The sequence below is a fragment of the Eucalyptus grandis genome, chromosome 2, assembly GCF_016545825.1.
Source record: "Eucalyptus grandis isolate ANBG69807.140 chromosome 2, ASM1654582v1, whole genome shotgun sequence".
Lineage (NCBI taxonomy): Eukaryota > Viridiplantae > Streptophyta > Magnoliopsida > Myrtales > Myrtaceae > Eucalyptus > Eucalyptus grandis.
This window is the reverse complement of record NC_052613.1, coordinates 24,574,392-24,593,589: the sequence shown is the minus strand read 5'-3', so window position 1 is coordinate 24,593,589 and position 19,198 is coordinate 24,574,392. Positions and strand designations below refer to the sequence as shown.

Here is a 19,198-nt window from a genome sequence, read left to right as displayed (position 1 = left end):
TTTCCTTTTGACAGAAAAAAAAAAAAAAATCTTGTTGCAAAAAGCCGAACTGTCCTGAAAAATGGGTACTTATATCGGACAAGAAAGTATAGATAATTCACGAGGATTTTGGAAAATGACATGATTTTGTTATACATCAATTTAAATAAAAAGTTTTGTTTTGGCTAAGTACACGTTCTTCTGATGAAACTGACCAAAATATACTTAAATTGATAATTCAAAAATATGGTATAGACAGCTATAATTATGTCTTTATTTGTTCTCTCCTTATTTACCCATGACTTATTGTTCCGTCCTCTCTCAATATACAAAGTTGCTACACTGAAGACTACATTTTGACCTTTTTTTTCTATTGCTCTTTTATATAAATTATTATGCATTGTCATTTTAGTCTAACTTTAAGAAGCAAAATAGTAAGGGCAATTCCATGGTTTTACAATTAAAAAATTAAAAAAAAAACGATAAATTTTAATTGTACAATTATATAGATGTTTCAACTTTACATCAAATTCCTTGACTTAATTTAGTGCTAGTATTTGGCGTTTGCCTTGTGATAAAAAGATAAATTTTGTCAAGTATGGCAACAAAACTTATTTCGCTATTAGACTTGTTGACATCCAAAAATACCTCTACTATCACGTGTTAATCATGAGAGATAAAAGGCTTTGAAATCATTCTTGTTGTCATGTGTAGGCTGTGATTTACATCAACCCAGCCCATGGTAGGTATGGAAAGGATGGCCAAGGATTTCGAGAGCCTTTACGCTAAATTTTGGTGGACCTATAAGCAGAGATACATGATTCGATGATAAAACAGTTGATTGTCATGTGTCCAAGCTAAGAAACGCTATTAAAGACATAGCATTTAGATGGAATTGTTGCTAGATTTAGGCGAGAATGGTTGATGCTTAAAAGGGCGTCAAAATCAAATAAATGATTAATACTTACTAAACAAGTCACAAGAATATCATTGAACATAGAAAGCAACTAGATATGAATAAAGTGATTTAGCAAAGAATGCGGAGCGACTTTTAAGGAGAGAGCAACCAACCACCGACAATTATTAAATTGGCCTATAAATATCGCAGGCAATCCAACAAAGAGCCCCCGAATAACACGCAAAATTCATTTGTCTTACCCTTTAGTTGTCTTAGCTTAGTCTAGTTTAGTTGTAGCTTCATATTCCTATCATAGATTCAATTTTCGGCAAGTGTCTATATACTAAGTAGTGCTATCAATTAGATTCCATTGATATCTTACCACCTAGCATTGTCAATTAAATTCTGATATTGTGTTATCATATCTATCTAGGAGTAGTGCCTAGTAAGTATTGTACCACCGTCTAACGTCCTCGACTATATTTCAACGTTATATCCTCGTATCCATCTATCAGTATTTACTAGGTGTTGTTACTATCGTCCAATGTCGTCAATTAGATTTCAACGTTATGTTGTTGTATTCATCTGAGGGCAGTTTACTAGGTGTTATTTTCACTATTCAACGTCGTTGATTAAGTTCTGACGTTGCATCATCAAACTCAATTGAAAGTAGTGCTTTCTAGTTGCTTTTGTAAATGTTAAGTATTATTGTATAAACTACTTCGATTTTAATAGGCTTTCATTAGTACGTTAAAGTGAGTTTGGATCAAACTATTGATTGGATTTCGACATTGGTTATCATTGATTTTGACCTTGTATTAAGCAATTTTATAAGATCAGAACCATATAATTTATAGCTCTGTTAGCATTTGACCCTCTTTGTCAAATGCTAATACAAAACCTAGGTTTCATCTAATAAAAATCAAAATATAATACTTGGTAAAATGTATTTCATTACAAGATCCAAAACTGATGAAACGGACGCTTAATTTGTTTGACATGTTTTGTTGTGAGAAGATCATAAATTGTAATATTTGTTGATTCATAAATATATGGTAGAGCACAATTCTGGTGAAATTTAAATAAAAAAAGAATTAGAAGGCATAATAAGAAAATTTACTAAAATTGATCTAATTTCAATTTTTTAAAGACTCATTCTTTTAATTGTATTTTTCTCATTACTAGTTTCTTCAATTTCTCTCTCTCTCCTCTCTCTCTGGTGACCCTCTCAGCCGCAGGCCCGCCGTCCTCTCTCGCGCCGCCGTCGCCGAGCCCCCCCTCGCCACCGCCGCCGCCGCCGCCGCCTTCTTCGTGAGCAGCACTCCGCCACTCGCAGCGCCGGGAGCCGTCTTCACCTCTCCCTCTCTCATCTCTCACTCTTGACTCTCTCTCTCTCTCTCTCTCTCTAAGCCGCCGCTCTCTCTCTCTCTCCCTCTCTCTGTGTTATCGCCGCCGCGTCTAACCTCGCCGTCACCGTAGCACTCCGCCGCTCGCCGTTCTCCCCTCCAGGTACCTCGTCTCCCTCACTCTTTGCTCTCTCTGTCTCTCTCTGTCTCTCTCTGTCTGTGTGTTAGTCCGTCGACGGCGGGGGAGCAGCAAGCTTGAGGATTCCATAAATGGTTTGCAACTCGCGCTCTGTTCTTCTTCGGCTGTTCTTTTAGAGTCTTCTTGATCATTTCTTTAACTGTCCCATCACGATCTTTCGTATTCCTTACTAGTTTCTTTTCAGTCTCTATGGGGAAAAAGTTCCCCGGTCCTCCTCGCGTTCGAGTGTAGTCTCTACCCGTTCTTTTTCACTGTTTACTCGCCAGTTTCGTCTCTTGATCGCCCGTTATTCGACCATGCCTCGTGCCACATCAATCGCCATGAGGTTTCCTCTCGTGGGTGCTTGCCGGTTGCGTCAGGCGCACCACCTGTTTGATAAAAGTTCAATCTTTTACAATTCTTTTTGTCCATTCTTAACATAGTTTCGGAACGATTACTGATGCCGAATGACCATGTGGTTCTTGAAATTTCTTGCTATCGTCAAAGAAGAGCTTTAGCGGAACTTGTCGAAAATATTTTGCCACACTTGGATATGGTTCCAATGAGATAATGCCTTGATATATGAGCTATTACTGATAGTTTTTTCCCTCTTTCTTTTAGCTAAAGGTGATCTTTTTTTTTTCTTTTTCCTTTTTTTTCCTGCCAATTGATTCGCAGGTCGGAATATACGATATATAGGAGGTGCCTTATGTTCAATCTTAGCCTAATCGAGCACACGTTGCGGTTACCTCCTCATCTGCTCAGCCTATCCCTGGATAAAGCTGTTAAGCATGATCTTGAGAAACTTTTCTTAGACAAGGTTTGTATTGGTGCGTGCATTTGTTCTGGGTGTACACACTATATGTGCTTTATGTTATGTAATCTCCACTTTAAATAACCTTGAAGGCTGATGCTGCTTGTCCTTACAATGAAGGTTATTGCAAATCTGGGCCTTTGCGTTTCTGTCTATGACATCAGAAAGATTGATGGTGGCTTTATCTTTCCAGGAGATGGGGCACCTACTTACACGGTATTTTATTCTATTTAGATTTGCTGTTTCAGATTTTATGCTTAGTTGGACCTACTTTATATGGCAACAAAATGAGGCGCCCACATAGGTATTCTTGATGTATCTGTCAGTCAAAGTATCGTGTGAAGCACTTCCCTCTTCTTTAGTAGATTATCACTTTTGGTTTAATTGTTGAGAGACTTGTGCAGTTTTCTATCTGCTTCAGTTCATCTCCTCGTAGTTCAAACTTTGAATAAGTTCACTTAGAACTGTTGTCTGCTGACTTACCTTGTAAAGAGCACTACCTGCCTCAGTATTTGGTTAATAAGGATATCAATCATCTCCCATGCCATTTTCCAGAATGTTGGAATATTTTAAAGATTCCATTGCTGCATTTCTTTTGGTATACGGAAAATCAGAGTAACTCGTGGATTTGTTCTTTCTGTAAAATATTTCTTATCTTGTTGTTGTAAGCTTCTTCCATACTTGAGCTTAGGATCTTCAATAGCGTTGGGATGGTATAGTCAGGTTTTTTCATCTTTCATCATTGTGATGGTTGCTCTACTCGAGATTATGAACCTTGTTAGGCATCTTGAGTAGAGCTGGTCGTGTGCCTGACAGCCTGCAGGGACGGAAGTGCAAAATGGGCAGGCTGATAAATTGTTTTGTCATTAGGCCTGGCCCACCTGGTCCCTATCATTTTATAAAGAAAATCTTTTTTTTTTTTTTTTCAATCATGGGCAAGCTTGGCTGGGGGTTTTTAGACCTTATGATTTGACCCAACCCACCTAGGCCCATTCATTGATTTAAGTATAATCTCATGACTAAGAATGGGCTCTTGAATGTAAAAATTATGTGAGTTGCACATAAGAATGGGACCTTCGATCTAATCCAAGGTTACAATTGGTAAGGGGGAGCTATCGCTTTGTACAGTTCCACTTTCCTTTCTGATTGTTTCTCTTGCCCTTATTGGCATGGAGGCTTAAAGTCCTTAGGTCCAAAAGCTTCCCTCTGTGTTCCATCTGATAATGATTGGCACAATGGTTTTTCTTGAAGTACTTCCTTCTACCTTGTAAATAAGGCGATGAGCTCTCCCAAGCTTGATTTTCTTTTTTTTCTTTTTTTTTTGCGAAAACTCACTAAAAGATGTTCTTCTCCCCTCTTATGGATCTCGCATTTAGTAGAGCAAGGAAAACAATCAACTGATAGTGTATTCCTTGATAACTCAAACAATCCTAAAATTTGCTAAAGACAGTGCTATCTTTACTGTCCACATCTTTTAGTTATAGTAAGCTTCGGTTTGTCAACTACTGGAACATCCCTGTCCCCATAGCCCCCTCCCTCACCCAAATGGGAAAAACTGATGTTTAAGTTCAGTTGCTTAGGCAAGACATTTTCATGTTGAGTTACTATCCTTCTGTCAACTTTGTCTATCATCACAGAGCTTGTACAGTTGAGTCATCCCTAAATGAATTGCCTGAAAGACTAGTTATATGCGCAAAAGCTTCTTTGATGAGGTAATATATGTGAAGACTCGTGCCTCAATTTTCAATGAAAACCTTTGTTAAGCAAAGTGAGTAAAATGCTAGGAGTTATTAGCTTTGTTAAGATACCATGTTTTGGAGAATTTTCGGTTTTTGTTTTTGTTATACAATACTCTCCTATTGTTTCCCCCTTTTCTTAAATAATCTAATATTTATTACTGTAGATTTCCTATATTAACGGTCATTTTGATACCATTGTAGGTGGAATGCAGACTGCTAGTGTTTCGTCCATTCGTTGGGGAAATAATTGATGCGAAGCTCAAAGAATTTGATAAAGATGGTTTGCGCTGTATGTCTCAATCTGCACACAATACTAGACTCTGTCTCCTTTTGCTTTCCTCTGAAAATCAGTGTCATGCTTTTCATGCTGTGGTGTATTGTTTCTTGTCAAATGAGCAACAAATATGTGTATGTGCCTCTTTTTTGGTCTTATGGTGAATTTAGAGCTGCTGTTTCATTGTGGCATATATATCCTTAAGGATATGCGTTCGCGCAGTAAATAATAATTACCACCCTAGGGAAATAATGATTGATAATTAGACTATTGTGTCTGCATGACGAAATATGCTATATAATCTACAAAGTAATGTCAACTAAGTTAACCATCCATCCTGATTTGATAGAGTTTTATGCTTTCTCCATCTTTTCATCGATAAGAGTAGCAAAAGACAAGTCATAACTTGTCATCAGTTCAAAGATATTTTGTGAATGCATTCAATGATGTGCCAATGCAGGGCAACATCTTGAGATTAAAATTTTTTTACTATGCATGTGCACTGGGTTAGTCATTGTAGTTTTGACTTAGTATGGGATAACTTTCATGTACCAGATTTTTGAATGGATTAGTAATTGGTGCACATCTAACTAATAGCAACTCCACGGCTTCTTATGGGAACTCGGGTACTTGTTGCGTTTTTGCCTCTTCAAGACTATCAATTATTGAGGATTAACATGGTTGCACCTCACCACTGCACGAAACCAATTTATGTTTACTCAAGAGTGAAAAACTATCTTTCTAAGGGTTATATAGTGTCCATAGATGACCATAATTGCATGTTTTAGCACTCATTGATAATTAGTGCTCATCAAACTCAGTCCAAGGTTATGTTATTAGTAAATTTGGATAGTAAGTAAGAGTCTAGTTTTCCCCTTGCTGAATTGTCTCTGTGGTTTTGAGGAATTCATGTGTGCGTGTTTAGTTGCACACTACAGGTTTAAGTGCAATAAGCATTAAATCACCTATGACTTGCATTTTAATAGTGGGGTTTGGTATATTTGGTGGGCTAATGGGTTAAAGTGACTTCTGACCTTGGAAGAGAAGGCAAGAATCGAACTTAGGTTTTGATCGGTTGCTTTCGAATATGAGTAGGAACTTATGTGACTGGTGGTGGCATGTGCTATGGATGGTTAGGACATTTAATGAATTTATTTGCTTAATGAATGGAGAAAGGTAAGTCTAGGAAGGAGAATTTTTGGGTCAATGTATGTTCACCTGTTCTTGTCAATATGCTATCTTTTTGATATTCTCTCTCTATGAATTACCATCTCGCAGAGCTCATGATGTTCTGAGCCAGCTCTTTCATAATTGCACAATCTTAATCATCACCCTCACAATGTTCTGTTCTTGAACTATTTTAAATTTTCTTGGGAATTATCTATCATATGTTGAGTTCTTGTCTTTTTAAGCTATTAATTCTTGTTGCAAGAGAAATACAAGCATGTCTTTTCTAGCACTTTTTTCTGCGGTATCTCTTTTGTTTTCCTGAAATCTTCACTTTGTGAGGTTACTTTACATCGGTATTGATTTCTAGTTGTATTTGTTGAGGTCCATGCAAGAGTTTACCATTTTAATGTAATTGATGGGTGACCAAATAGTCAAGACAGAAAGTCGATTTCTTTTCCTTCCATTTTATGAGATATATGTTACACTTGCAGTAATGCCTTATCTATGATTGGCAGTATCTATGGGATTTTTTGATGACATTTACATTCCCTTTCATCTCTTGCCATACCCATCCCGATTTGAGCCTGACTCAGAAAATGGGTAAGAGCCTCTCTTTTCTTTATATATGCTTAATAGTTACTGGAAGTTTGAGTGATTACTTAGGATGCTCTTTGTGGGGCGTGCATGTATTGCTTCTATGTGAAATGTCATTTTTGGTCAACCCATACATAATTTGCAGGAACCGGTTTAGATGGATATGGGAGTATCAGGCAAATGGGGAGAACGAAGATGATCAGACATCGGCAACAGTTTATCCTATTGATGAGATTGGCGAGGTTCGGATGTTGCTTTGGTCTCTTTAATTAATTGCTGAACTTGTCATGTTTTCCAGCCAATTACTTGTAACCTACTTAGTTTCTTTCTTCAAGATATTGTTTGAAAAAGTAAATACAGAAAACCTGTCTTATAATATGCAGACCATCAGATTCAGAGTTCAGAGTGTAAATTATCCTTCAATCCCACTGGAGCAACCAAAAGATTCTAAGCCATTTGCTCCTATGGTGATTACTGTGAGTTCTTTCTCAAACTATGTGTGGTGCCCACTTCTACAGCTTTGTTTCTCTATTTTATTCTCTTGAGGCTGCATTACTGGTCTAGTGCTGATGGCTATAAGCTCTAGATTCCTTACACACTTCATTTGGAAATGAAGTACTGTTCTTTAACTGCTTCATGGCCCCCATTGATTGATGTCTCTTCATGTGATTGCCCAAGTGTTTTCTTAGTTTCCGTCTATGTTATCTCCTCTTCTTTAAAACCTGACTGGATTGGTCAAGCAGGTCTAATCCTTACTAAACTTGTCACTTTACAGGGATCTCTTGATAATGATGGTTTGGGTCCACTTTCATGGTGGGAATGATAAGTCTATGTGTTTGGGTAGGTAAGGCTGATCTGTCAATAACACGATTGATTGTGTCAGCCCACAGAAAGGGTACTTAGCTATAGCATCTCCTGAATATGTTCCTTGTTTCTTTATTATTTGTATTAAATGACAAGTTTTGATGTCATATGTGCCAAAATCTTATCAGTCCTCTTTTTGGTGGTCACAGGCACCTTCTGGTATAATGACATGGAGCGGTAATTTGCAGATAATTTTGTCTTGTCAGTATTGACTGTGCGGAGAACCTATAGGATGAATGCCACAGTTTATTGCGGAGGCCAGCATTGCACTTGGTCTTGTATATTTGGTGTCCTGGGTTGAATGCCATTGCCTTCATTGATATTTCTTCTCCCATATCATCGTTTCACCTCATGTTAAGTTCAAAATATAAGCTAAGTTCTGATCAAAGTAGTCCAATTCTGCAGCTATTCGTTGTCATTGTAACCTCTTTCTCGTTAATTTTGTCTGGGTGCCAAAGAGCCCTTTTTTCATGTCTGCATAGTCGAGGTGTGCGTGGAGTTTTTCACTTAGCTTTCCTCTTCCGATGGTGGAATTTCCTGTATCAGCTGAACTGAAGCATGCGCATGATTTTGTCGATTGCTTTGGCTGGGTTCTTTTGGTCATGATCGTATAGTTGTCCCTCGGTTTTTGTCCTACGGATTGTAAATTTTCTATTGCATGAATGAACAGTGCCGGATCAGGTTAAATTTCTCGTTGGCTTGTTTTCTTAAGCTGTGCTGGAAAACTGAGTAGAACCAACCCTTCTACGGCAGACATTGGAATCTATGGAACTCAAATTACCTTGGAATTCAGTTTGCCTATTCCGTAGTGCTATGTTTATTTATAAGATGGGAGAGATTTTCCTCTTCTTGTCGACAATGTGCCCAAGAATCGACCGAGGGATAAAAAGCGTATGGAGCCATGTCTTGTCGCCCAAAGCTTTGAAACGATTTGAAATTGCTGGAGAATCTTTCAATCTACACGAGTGGCTAATCTCTGTTTGTTATCATGTTTGGTCAAAGTCAAAATCTTCAGTTCAAAGTGGAAATGAGCCAGAGTCGAGTTGTAATATAGAGTAAAATGAGATTTGAAAGAGAAGAATATTAACGAAAGGCGGCGAACTGTTAATGATACAAATACACATAAAATTTCACAAGCCAAAGGTAGTTCATGCTATAGGCACATTTGAGTGAACAATCTCTGGATTCTACATTGCCCTGAGTGTTCCTTCCCAGTGAAGCTCAGAGAGACAATCCTGATTCTTCATCCTCTTCAAGGCTCGAGGCGTAGATGATGTAGAAAACCCAGATGAGCCCAAATATGCCAAACAGGATCCATCCGAGCAGGTTGTTGCTCAACCCGAACGGGAGCCCCGTCCCTTCGGTGCTCATCCTCTCGTCCACCAGAGCCATGGCTGGGCTCGACATGGTTGCCGCGCACAGGGCCGTGGCCAGCGCCGCGCTCATGCCCATGCCCGAGGCTTTCTCAGGCTCCAAGGGCTTCCCCTCCGCGGAGCACCTGACTCTTCCCTTCATTGCAATTGCAGGCAATCCTGTGACCGTAATAATTGATGAAAAAAGGATTCAGGGTGTCGGTTTCGCTCATCCTATAAGTTCATTCCTGTACTATTGAAGAACTGATAACAGCTGCAAGCAATCACTTAAATTCAATAGGAAGAGAAGTGTAGCCTAGGTGGTCTAGTTGAATCTACCTACCTGTCTAATTGTATCTATCTCATAAGTTATTTAACCAATCAGATAGTGAGATCAACCAGCTGACCAAGTGATCAAATCAGTGAGAACACCTCTCAAAACTAATCCCAAAAGAAATGGTCAAAAGACAGTAAGAGGGAGATGGGCAGCTTACCAAGAACAGGGGAGGATGAGGCCCCAAGAGGTCTCTTCTGAGAGAGACCTCTGCATGAGACCATGGAGGTTGCAGAGCTTGCAGTGATGGTGGCCATCTCTCCTCTTCTCTCTCTTTCTCTCTCCAAAAAGATGTATTGGGGTGTGACTGGCAAGTGAGAATGGTTTATTTGATGGGAGGCTTGAGAAGAGGATTTTGCATAAAAACAAGAAGCCACCACAGGAGCATGGATAGCAGGAAAGCCCCTCATTTGATATCCTTTATCCGCACCTGCCCAACCCAATTTGTCCACGTGTCACATAATCCATTGAGAGCCACTCCAGAGCTTATAGCTTGCAGGCCTGACTTCTCTGGAAAAAACCCACAAAAAATAGAAATAAAATTGAAGATTCGACCTGACATAATGACCCATTCGAAGCCCAAGAAGTCCAGCAACTAACCAAGGCCATCTAGAAGAAGTGTTTTCTGAAAATATTTTCTAGACTTTTATTCATGTAATTCGTTGAAAATGACTAACCAACCAAAAATACTTTTTAATTAATGAAAATATTAATATATAAAATTAGGAAAGTAAATCCATAAATCTAAAGAAGTGAATATTTTTTAATATTGCTCCTCTCAATTTTTTTTTAGTTCTTTTATTTTTTTTCTTTTCTTTTATTGGGCCTCAACGACGGCCAATGACCGGCCACAGGCTCCACATAAATCCTATTAGGTTGAGCTTAACTGTAGTTGATAAGTTTGAATTTGCTAGATCCCAACGAGCCTCACCCAAGACTAGTGAGCTTGAGCCTCACTTATGGCCTGTGCCCATTGCCATCTATTGGTGGCCGGAGGAAGAAGAAACAGAAAAGAAAAGAAAAAAATATTTAAAAATTCGATTTTTTTATCTCATGAAATTGAGATCATTTCTCAAGAAAACATTTTCCGTCATGTAATACCAAACAAAGAAAATCTACCTACTTTATTGAAAAACAATTTCTCCAAAAATATTTTTCCTTATCATGAAGTTTTTGTCCAAATAAACGCACCCTATGTGTGAAACAAAATGCTGGGCTAATAGAATGCTGAGTTACTCGTGGACGTAAATAAACCGGAGAGAAAGGACTCCTGACCAGGATCATTTGGCTGCATTAACACCAAAAAAGCAGGATGATGCTCGAAGTACAACTCAGACCAGACGTTTGGTCGAGAATCAAGAAGCTTTAATCATCTGAGATAAGGTTTATGTACATCCAAGAACTAAATAACATTACAAACATCCGCTTGAAGGGGTGAGGGAGGGATCTTATTGAACTAGGTTAGCCTCTGCTCTAATGGGGATTATGGCCGGATAGTTCTCTTCGAAAGAATGGAAGATCATTTACACAGAAAATTTGTATGTGATTGAAAGAATCAAAGCTTGCCTTATTCTTGAAGAATAATCAACCGCAATCATGGTTGCGCCGCATGGTTCAAGAATGCTCCTCAAGTGGCCGGATTACTCGTGGACGTTGCACTGTTGCAAGTAAGGGTGGTCATACATGACATGCTTGGTCCAGTAACCCTTGTACTTCCTGATCCCCATTTCCAACCATGGCTTCATGACACCATCAAAGTGTATAACTGCTGCACGTTCAATGTCGCTCGGCGCAACATTTGACTCGTGACCTAGGCCGAGAATGTGCCATCTCCTGTCCAGAGCTACTGTCTGGTTGTAAAAGGTGAGCCAGCCTATCGGCAAACTTCCAGCCTTCAGCAGTGGCTTCCCATGCTCCTGCAACTGGCACCATAGAAATTGAGTTATTAAATTGTCCAATTCAAGATCATTTCAGACATAAGAAGGGCCGTTGTCACATATGCAGTGAGCAGGACATGCCAAATAATGCGATCCCCATTCCCAGTTTTTCTATCAAAATCATATGCCTGGGGAAGGAAGTGTAAGATACTTGGTAATCCCTAGTACAATCTCGAATCAACATCATACAATTGCATCCACTTAAAAGGAAATAATAAATTAAGAGAGAGGAATAGGAGGACGGAATATCAAGACACTGGAGAAAGTACAAACTGGGATTAACAAATTACGATCACTTCTTTTCATATTTGACATCCTTAACGTCGTTCAGCTTCACCATCCTTAACAGAAGTGAAACCAGGCCATGCATATTGGAAAATCACTGAAGGTGAACAATTAAATATATGAAATAAAGAAAATACACTAGTCTTTCTCATCCTTCCCTTTCTATCACTCTCTTTCTCCTTTCTATTTCCTGGGGAATGGCGTAATTAGTTAGCACAAACTCAGAACAATAAATGACGTTTATTGTCCTAGAAGAAGACAACAAATGGTACTCTTGATAAGTTGTGGTGCTTATTTGAATTATTTTATAGGAATCAAAGAACAACAAGCAGGTATAACAATTTTTATGATAGAAAAAAAGAAAAAAATAGCATCGTGTGCATACCAGCTCCAAGTAGCTGCCATATTTTGCAGTTAAATTTTGCTTCCTCCATTCTTGCAAATCAAACAAGTTCATCCCAAACGCCCACGTGCATGTATTGGCATCGAACCTCTCGGAAACAAGTCGATCTGTGAAGTCAATGTACATATCCATCCGCCGATATGATGCATCACCTTCCTGACAAGTTTCCACAGCCCCATTTACTTTTCCTTTCAAATTCACATCCCAAAGCGCAGTGAGATCCCTCTGCACTACCACATCATGGTCCAAAAACACAATCTTATCCAGCAGAGGGAAGACATCTGGCAGATAAAACCGTAGATGATTCAGTGCAGAAGCATATCGAGGGTCAAAGGCATTCTGCTTCGACAGTGATGAAGCATATTTTTTCAAAAGCCACTCAAAATTTTCTAGGCTCTGGATATCTACAATCGCTCTTCCAGGAGGATTACGCAAAAACCACAGAGAAATTGCTGGGAGATTGAGGTAATCAGTCACTATGTGGAACACGATCTTCTCTGGCTCCTGCAAGAAGTGACAAATGAGCAACTGGCATCTTTTTCAATTAAAATTCATGGAATTAAATAACACTGTTCTGCAAGAATAAATGTAAACAGCTAAATTGACAAGCATTTTCACTAGAGGATTAGTGGGACATTAGCACATGACTCATACAGCAGAGAGTAACTTTAAAGAATCTTCATCAGCCAAACAAAATAAACTTTCAAAACATGCCCTGGTTGTGCATCAAGGATTGAAGTCAAGCAAGCAGCAATAAACTGGTGAGTAGAGAGAAAAGGATCAAACTGCCTCAAACTACTGATCGAAAAAAATATTGTCATTGAATTGGTTATTCAATATTATGAGAAACCCATATGATACTCAAGTCATGAATGGAAGATTATAATGTCTAAGAAGACCGAAAGCTACCTCCAATAGCATTAAACTGAGTTGTGTACACACATATACACTACTTCCCCTCATCGAGGGCAGAAACTGAAACTACAATTTTTGCGAGCAGTTACAGATGCGAGAGGGAAAAGATGTACTTATGTCCGCAATGAAAACAAGTACTTGCTATGTAAGTAAAATAACTATATGATATGAACAAAGACATACATTTATTAAAGGTGCAAAACGATGCCATCACTCACTCTGTAAAATCATACCAGTTATTTACTTTAAGCTGTTTTATTTGTCTAAATTCATCTTGTCAATAGCCCACTGTGGTTGCCAGCTTTTGATTAACAAATGGTCTCACAATACTCAAATTTGAATAAGGAAATAAAGAATGCACAAACCAAAGAATCTATAAACCAAACAAAAGCAGGCTTTTAAAAATTAGGAATTTGTGTGCTCTGAACTGTTATATTGAGTAGTTTCCTTTCCCTCAGTCAGTGACTAAAGGGTAAATTGGTTGTCAGATAAAAGAAAAAAAATAAGATACTGCAGGCTGAGACTTCTTTCAATCTTTCTGTGGCCTCTGGGTAGCAAAGAGTGTTAAATATTTCTCTCAAAGCGGAAATTTGCCTGGAGGTGTCGTGCATGATTATAGTTTCCAAGTTGAGTAAAGATCTATCCAGTGTCTAGGGCAGATGTACATAGTCTTACTGCACAGTATTGCTAAAATACCAAATTCCACCCATCTCAACAGAAAAACAGTCGTACTTGGATGAAAGGAATTAAGATGGGAGCAATGAAACTGGTAGATCCAGGGAAGGCTGGTGAGAATCACCCAGACAAAAAGAGAGGTTCTTGAGAAAAATCCCATATGAGGTCCTGACATGTATATTATCTGTGTAAAACTTTTAATCATAATTCTTTTTATCACTGATATTACTCATTAGATTTGGACTAGCCAACGGCCAAAGGGTGATCCAAGATTCTTAATACATAGAAAGCAGGCTCATACATAGCATTGACAAGATCTAAGATACAAGGAAGGAATGTCCAAATTGTCCAGCACTTTCATTACATGTTCTATCAGGTATGAAGCAAATTAAACCTTTAATAAGACTCATCATCTCATGTTCATTAATGTCTGGTCATTGTTAAACAACATATAGATTCAAGGCTGGACACAAGAAACCAAACCAAGATAAGAAAAACAATTACCGCAGCATGTGCCACTGTTGAGTTGACCACTACTGCACAAGCAAGAATGTTGTCCGAGAATACGGCATAGTGATAGAGATCTCCATCATGTGCTTTTTCCTTGTTACCAAGCTTTCTCTCATCAGCTGGTAGGGCGAAGTACTCTGAAGTGAGCTGCATAGCAAGGCAATGAAGACCTTTTGGTGTAGTCCTTGCAGCAAGCTGGATAAGATGTTCAGCTTCATTCTTATGCGCCCAAACCTGCTCTTCAGTGTTGTAAGTCATAGCACGGAGCTTTGTGGCCATTAATGAACAGTGCGGAAAGGCATGACTGGCTTTGGACAAGGAAACCTCCATGGCTTTTGTTCTCTGCCAAGCTCTGCAATTTCACATATATATCATCATGAATAAAAAAGAAGGATTAAACTCCTTCTCCAAGAGGAAAAGATCAGAGCATACATGGTATCTTGTATTCTCCCTTTTTATCGATATTACCGATGTAAGCAAGCAATGACACAAGAGTAGTGATCAGATTTATAGAGATTTCGTTAATACTCGAAGAAACAAACTTTCCAAGAGGAATACAGTTCAATAGCTAGATCTTTAATCAGCATAGGGAATAATAAGAGTGGCTGAACCTCCTAGATAAATCAGAATCCTTCTTGGCATCATTCATTGCTCTTTCCAACTCTTTCATCCGCTGTCTCAGCTCTTTCACAATATGCGAGTTGCTACCTGGTGGTGCAAGGTTCAAGTATACTTGTGCTCTAATCAGCTGATCTTTCATCTCTTTCACCTTTTTATCTGACAAACTTCTTTCCTGAGGCCGTCCATTCTGAACTCGTTGGACCATAGTTTGATTGAATTTCTCCTGCAATTATGTAAATGTTGCAGATGATTTATATGAGGGCACAATAAAACTACCTTAAATTGTACCAAGAACAAAGCGAAAGGGAGTATCATGTATCATTTCTGCGATTTAATGCTCCATCGTGCTTCGATAACAGGATGTGCTCATGTTAACAACTATCGACATCAAGTTTTTTGTTAAATGAGAATTATATTATCTAACAATACATGTGCATACTACGCCTTCAAAACACATCATGATATAATTCGTTTTGGGAAAACTGAGCAAGTAAAGAAAAGCTCATTTCCATTTTAGTGATTAACAGAACATGGCAAAAGGCCAGGTCAATGACTGATGAGCAATCCCAGTGCAAAGCAATCATACAAGTGGAAAACCAGTGATAAGAAACTAGAAGATGACCCTGGAAACAAATGACCATTAACGTCTCATATAGTTGAAGCAGGGCTCCTAGACAATAAAGTATGTTGACATGAGGAGGGAACATATTTACTAAATCATTGCCAAATTCGCAGGCATTGCAAGTCAACCACAAGAGGAAAAAGAAGCAACAACAAAGTCTGAGGACACAAGACTAGAAAAGTCAAAAGAGAAGCTCGCATTACTCTTGATCATAATGGATAGAGTTTCATTCCCAGGTGACTAGGCAAAGCTCTTAAAACCACAGGAAATCCATTTTACTGGAGAAAACAAAACACAGAACCATACGTGGGTTGACAATCTCCAAATGACAACTATACAATTCTACAGTGAGTGGCATTGCAAGACAAATTAATGTCACATCATCTGTCCTTTTCTCTGAGGAAGACTAGTTACTGGTACTTCTCAGTTACTGATGTACTTCTCACCATAAAATTATTGTCTTTTGTTGCCTTTTTAGCAATCAACCAAAGCATTATAACAATGGTGGAACTTCTCATGTTTCTCTAGAGAAATTTATCAAACGCAAAGCCCTAACACACCTTCCCTTGCTTCTGGCTTCTGCCGCAGAGAACATAACACAGTTATCAGTTCAATTTCAGTCTCCCTTTATCCTAGTGAACTTCATATCCAATGTTCTACAGCTTCTGATAACCGATGCAGACGGATCCCAGATGCTCTTATGATCCAACATGCCTGATGTGATGTAAAAATAGCTTAAAGTCTTCTACCTCACTATCATATCAATAGAAAAAGTGAACTCTCATCTGAAATCAGATATCTCATTTTTAACCAAGAGACCATGATGACCACCAGAAATTACCAGATAATAATTACACTCGTAATCCTGTTGCCAGTTAACCATTTGATGGCAACATAAAAGTTGACCATAAGAAAGCACGTTTCTTTTTATCAAACAGATAATAACCAAATGCAGCCCCTTAAGATGCAAGGCTGAAAGAAATGCCACATAGGATGCACCAATTCTTGAGCTCAGTAGAATGCCAATAGGACAAATAATTACAAGAACGATTACTTCACTAACATCAATCTAAGAACCCTAAGAAATACTACAGAGTAAAAACTCCGATTGACCTAAGCCTGTGATTAAAGTAGGCATCAACCAAAGAAGAAGATTCTTTGCTCGCAAATGAATCAACCTAATAAGTAGAAATCAGTGAATCCATAAAGCTAGATCACTCGACACTAGCAGTCCACCCTATGCAGATCAAAGCCCCATTTTGAACTGGATTTTATTCCCAATAGCTACTAGTGCATTACAAGTGTCATTCCTAGCTCCCACCATGTTTCGTGGAAAAAAACCGAAACTGTGATTAGTAGCTTCTTTCATCTGTTAAAGGATACCTGTCCTCTAGATGTGGTTGGAACTTCGTGATGCTGAATTTGCTCATCTTCCTTGGCACTTCTGCGTGCAGTCCCTAATTTCGACGCAGCCATAATCACAGATCCGCTTTGGTTCCAGATAAAAAAGAGAATAGAAGAAAAATACACCAACCATTTCTTTCCAAGATTTGAGTTCCTCCAAACTCCGCAGACTGATGGATCTCGTTATAAGTATAACCGACTGTGGAACCAACTTCACTGTCTTTATAAATCACCTGTTTTGGCTCCCTCAAGCCCTTACCCTCCTCCTAAAAGAGAGAAGCAATCCCAATCCAGTATGCATTAACCACTGACCAAAATCATAGAGGCGCATCAATGCAGCCCGGACAAATAAATTTATCCTCATACCTGATCGACTGAATTAAGTCTCCAAACATCCGCACTAGATTTCTGCACAAGAGAATCAAAACAAATCCCGAAAATCAAATATCGAAAAAAAAAAAAAAACAATCTTCACAGTCCCATTAGAAAAAAAAAAAAAAAGGACCCGCAACTCCAAGTCCACACACCGTAACGAGGCGCATTGCAAATCAACATGAGATTTTTTTCTTTTTTCTTATTACAGTAAGTTTCAGTTTCAAAACCACCTCAAACTTAAACTATTTTACTCTGTTCGTACGACCAACCTACAGAGTAAACTCTTTTTCTTCAGATGATTAACCAAGACCAACCAAACAAACGAAATATAATCAAAACAAGCAAAGACAAACTTTTGATGGAATCCCAAGATTCATACCCTATTGGAATACTCCTCCAGAAACTCCTTGCGCCCTACAAGAACAGATTCGAACCAAAAAAAACAACCCGCGATCAATCCTCGAATCAGACCGGGAAAAACAGAAAAAACAACGAACCGTCCCGAAACGGAGATCGGCGACCGAGGCCAACGCCCGTTACCTGTCGCCGGAATGTGCCTGCGCCGGTAGGGGACGAGGACGACGGGGGCCAGAGCGGAGAGGGCGAAGAGGCAGAGGATCAGGATCCTCAGGCGCCGGTGCAGCCTCTTCATCCAATCGAAACGGGATAAAAAAAAAAAAAACCACACGCCGGTCAGCCGCTCTCAACTCCTCCGCGCGATCTCTTCCCTTCAGCGGTCCCGACGTGGCGGCGCTTCCGCCGCGCGCGGCGACGCGGGGATCGGCGGGGGCGGCGGCGGCGGCGGCGGCGATGCGCAGTCGATGCTTGAGAAGCAAGGCAAAGGCAAAGGCAAAGGCAAAGGCAATGGTCAGGAGACGAGGCTGTAGCGTCTAGGGTTTTCAACGGGAACGTGCTCCTGCTTCTCTGTATCTGGCACGATGTAGAGAGAGAGAGAGAGAGAGAGAGAGCTTCTGGTTTCATGCCATTGTCGTCTGCGTGAATATGGTTCTTCCTTGTCTTTCTCTTTGGTATAATTATTATTTAATTTAATAATAATAATAATAATAATAGTTATTATTATTATAATTTATACTTGTTGATACTATGATGACTAAAAAGATTTGGAAAACCCGGATTTTTTTAATTCCAAGTTTAGCGTAAGTTTTCTTTAGGTGAATCAGCGAGATTTGGAAGGTTAGATTACGGGGTTTATTTTGAAATATTATATTATTATGGTTGTGCGGGAGCTTGCGTGATGGAGATTTCGGCTGGGAATGAGCGAGAGCGATGCTGTCCGTTGATCGTGATTACTTCCCATCCGTGACACGATCGTGCGGTTCTGATTGACCCGAGTACCCGTCGGATCTAGACGTTGGTCGGTTTCTTTCTTCTACTTCTTCTTCGTTCTTTTTATTTTTATTTTTTATTTTCGGCAGCTTTAGTGTATAATCTTGTTATGTCATTCTAGGTGTGGAGTTCGATTTTAATTAATGGTTAATATCGCATAGCATCCCAAATCATGAGTACCGTGACACAAATACTCCAGACTTCTTTTTGTATCATCAAAAACCCGAGTTTGATCATTGTGATGAGAACACCCCAAATTTGTTTGTGTTAGAAAAAATTCCGAACTTATATCAGTATAACAATTATATACTAAATAAAATTGAATGGATGGTACATATATATCATATATGTAAAGTTTGGATTTTCTTATGACGCAAAGAAAAATGTTAACGTATTTGTGTCGCATTGATAAGTTTAGGATTTTTAATGACACAAAAAAAATTATTTATGTCAATGAAGGCATAGTTTGGATTTTTTGAGGTAATTTCCCTTCAATTAATTTTGATGTCAAGAGGCCGATGCCTCAACAACATACAAAACCTGTCCTTTTCATAACATACGT

The 19,198-nt window shown here is 39.0% G+C and overlaps 3 protein-coding genes across 5 annotated transcripts; 1 reads left to right on the top strand and 2 right to left on the bottom strand.

Annotated features, from left to right (window-relative positions):
- The first annotated feature begins 2,075 nt into the window (after nucleotides 1-2,075).
- On the top strand, nucleotides 2,076-8,548 carry LOC104427437 (DNA-directed RNA polymerase III subunit RPC8). Of its 3 annotated transcripts, none has more exons than XR_721917.3 (9): nucleotides 2,076-2,386; nucleotides 3,080-3,221; nucleotides 3,336-3,431; nucleotides 5,156-5,243; nucleotides 6,914-6,998; nucleotides 7,138-7,234; nucleotides 7,376-7,468; nucleotides 7,768-7,887; nucleotides 8,006-8,548. XR_721917.3 is itself a non-coding variant. In XM_010040546.3 (9 exons), the coding sequence occupies exons 2-8, from the start codon at nucleotides 3,111-3,113 to the stop codon at nucleotides 7,813-7,815; spliced, it is 618 nt and encodes a 205-aa protein (XP_010038848.1). In that variant the 5' UTR covers nucleotides 2,076-2,386; nucleotides 3,080-3,110; the 3' UTR covers nucleotides 7,816-7,832; nucleotides 8,006-8,548. The 3 variants fall into 3 exon arrangements, 2 of the variants coding, with proteins under 2 accessions (XP_010038848.1, XP_010038840.1); XM_010040546.3 differs by having other exon boundaries at nucleotides 7,768-7,832; XM_010040538.3 differs by having other exon boundaries at nucleotides 7,768-7,836.
- Nucleotides 8,549-8,899: 351 nt separating this feature from the next.
- On the bottom strand, nucleotides 8,900-9,922 carry LOC104427457 (photosystem II reaction center W protein, chloroplastic). Its single transcript, XM_010040557.3, has 2 exons — nucleotides 9,703-9,922; nucleotides 8,900-9,388 (listed from the first exon to the last, which is right to left on the bottom strand). Exons 1-2 carry the CDS (start codon nucleotides 9,797-9,799, stop codon nucleotides 9,078-9,080), a joined length of 408 nt encoding a protein of 135 aa, XP_010038859.3. The 5' UTR covers nucleotides 9,800-9,922; the 3' UTR covers nucleotides 8,900-9,077.
- Nucleotides 9,923-10,867: 945 nt separating this feature from the next.
- LOC104427467 (probable galacturonosyltransferase 6) lies at nucleotides 10,868-18,290 on the bottom strand. Its single transcript, XM_039307620.1, has 9 exons — nucleotides 17,830-18,290; nucleotides 17,669-17,703; nucleotides 17,281-17,322; nucleotides 17,045-17,180; nucleotides 16,894-16,967; nucleotides 14,879-15,111; nucleotides 14,262-14,619; nucleotides 12,150-12,671; nucleotides 10,868-11,464 (listed from the first exon to the last, which is right to left on the bottom strand). The coding sequence occupies exons 1-9, from the start codon at nucleotides 17,939-17,941 to the stop codon at nucleotides 11,183-11,185; spliced, it is 1,794 nt and encodes a 597-aa protein (XP_039163554.1). The 5' UTR covers nucleotides 17,942-18,290; the 3' UTR covers nucleotides 10,868-11,182.
- Nucleotides 18,291-19,198: the final 908 nt, after the last annotated feature.

Excerpts from the sequence above, each read along its gene's own strand:
- LOC104427437 (XM_010040546.3), top strand. The coding sequence starts at position 3,111 with ATGTTCAATCTTAGCCTAATCGAGCACACGTTGCGGTTACCTCCTCAT. Across the intron at positions 3,222-3,335 it reads AGAAACTTTTCTTAGACAAG|GTTATTGCAAATCTGGGCCT; the intron begins GTTTGTATTGGT and ends CTTACAATGAAG. Across the intron at positions 5,244-6,913 it reads TGATAAAGATGGTTTGCGCT|TATCTATGGGATTTTTTGAT; the intron begins GTATGTCTCAAT and ends TATGATTGGCAG.
- LOC104427457 (XM_010040557.3), bottom strand. The coding sequence starts at position 9,799 with ATGGCCACCATCACTGCAAGCTCTGCAACCTCCATGGTCTCATGCAGA. Across the intron at positions 9,389-9,702 it reads CTCATCCTCCCCTGTTCTTG|GATTGCCTGCAATTGCAATG; the intron begins GTAAGCTGCCCA and ends TTACGGTCACAG.
- LOC104427467 (XM_039307620.1), bottom strand. The coding sequence starts at position 17,941 with ATGAAGAGGCTGCACCGGCGCCTGAGGATCCTGATCCTCTGCCTCTTC. Across the intron at positions 16,968-17,044 it reads TCAAATCTTGGAAAGAAATG|GGACTGCACGCAGAAGTGCC; the intron begins GTTGGTGTATTT and ends CGTCGAAATTAG. Across the intron at positions 15,112-16,893 it reads CAACCACATCTAGAGGACAG|GAGAAATTCAATCAAACTAT; the intron begins GTATCCTTTAAC and ends ACATAATTGCAG.